At 34.3% G+C, this 1,071-nt stretch overlaps 1 protein-coding gene across 1 annotated transcript in view; it reads right to left on the reverse strand.

Moving 5' to 3' along the window:
• The window catches only part of LOC107634528 (respiratory burst oxidase homolog protein A-like), a 6,868-nt gene extending 6,098 nt beyond the window's left edge, over positions 1–770 (reverse strand). The window contains exon 1 of the mRNA XM_021111339.1: positions 49–770. Within this exon, the coding sequence (XP_020966998.1) occupies positions 49–490 (442 nt within the window). The 5' untranslated portion in view covers positions 491–770. The remainder of the gene's footprint in view (positions 1–48) is intronic.

Consider the following 1,071-nt stretch of genomic DNA (forward strand, 5'->3'; position numbering starts at 1 on the left):
AAAATAAAAAAATAAAAAATTTAGTTAAACCAAAACAATTTTTCTCACCAATGCAGAAGGCAAAGTTGGACCATTCTACAACCGGTTCAGGGCTGGTTCTGGGGGAGGAAACTTGGTCGAACCGGCTGTTCACATGGTTCCATTGCATCCCACTGTGACCGACAATGCCATCGATGAACACTCTTTTCTGAAGTTCGTGGATTTCTGCCACGTGTGGTGGTCGTAGTTGGTGTTCTTGATGATCTTCATCATCATGAGGAGGAACATTATTGGACCCGGTCGGACCCGGGTGGTCGTAGAGGAGGTATTTCTTAAGGGTCCAAGAAGAAGAAGAAGAAGAAGATGATGAGGTGGAGGAGGAGGGAGTCAATGAAGAAGATGGTGATGCTCTCATGAGAGCAATGAGAGAAGAACGATGATGACTATCATGATTATGATGCTGATGATGAGGAGCTTTTGATTCTACTTGAACATGATGAACATTATCCATTGTTGTTGGGTCGTTTTGAGAAACTCTTTGATGATGTTGTGTCTTAATTAGCTTATTATTTTCATTCGCATTTCCCTAATAATAATAATAAGCATAGAGAAAATAATGTATTTTTGTTTCAGAGAAAGAAGGTGAATAATTTCTTTTTTTTTTTTTATAAGGATCATTACAAAGTCTTCACTTGAATAATAATAATTGCACTCAAAAATTGACCCATGAAAGGAGATAAAGAAAACTATAGCTAGCTAGCTAAATTATGTTGCTACAAATAATGCACGAGCAAATTGGCAATAATTGTATATATTTTTTGTTATTTTATTTATATTATTTTTTTCATGTAGGAGTAGTAGTGTAGAATTTTCTTTATTGGAATTGAGTGGTTGAGTAAGGGAAAAGAGAAAGGACAATAATGGTTTTCAATTTGTTCCAGTGTAAAAGAAAGGATAATAATATTAAATTAATATAATACATTGTATATATATGTGTATGTGTGTTTGGTTTGGTATGGGTGTGTGGACTAATGTATATGATTATATAGAAATAATTGATGAAGATGATTAATGTAGGTTTTGTTGGATCAT

The sequence above is a fragment of the Arachis ipaensis genome, chromosome B01 (assembly GCF_000816755.2).
Source record: "Arachis ipaensis cultivar K30076 chromosome B01, Araip1.1, whole genome shotgun sequence".
Lineage (NCBI taxonomy): Eukaryota > Viridiplantae > Streptophyta > Magnoliopsida > Fabales > Fabaceae > Arachis > Arachis ipaensis.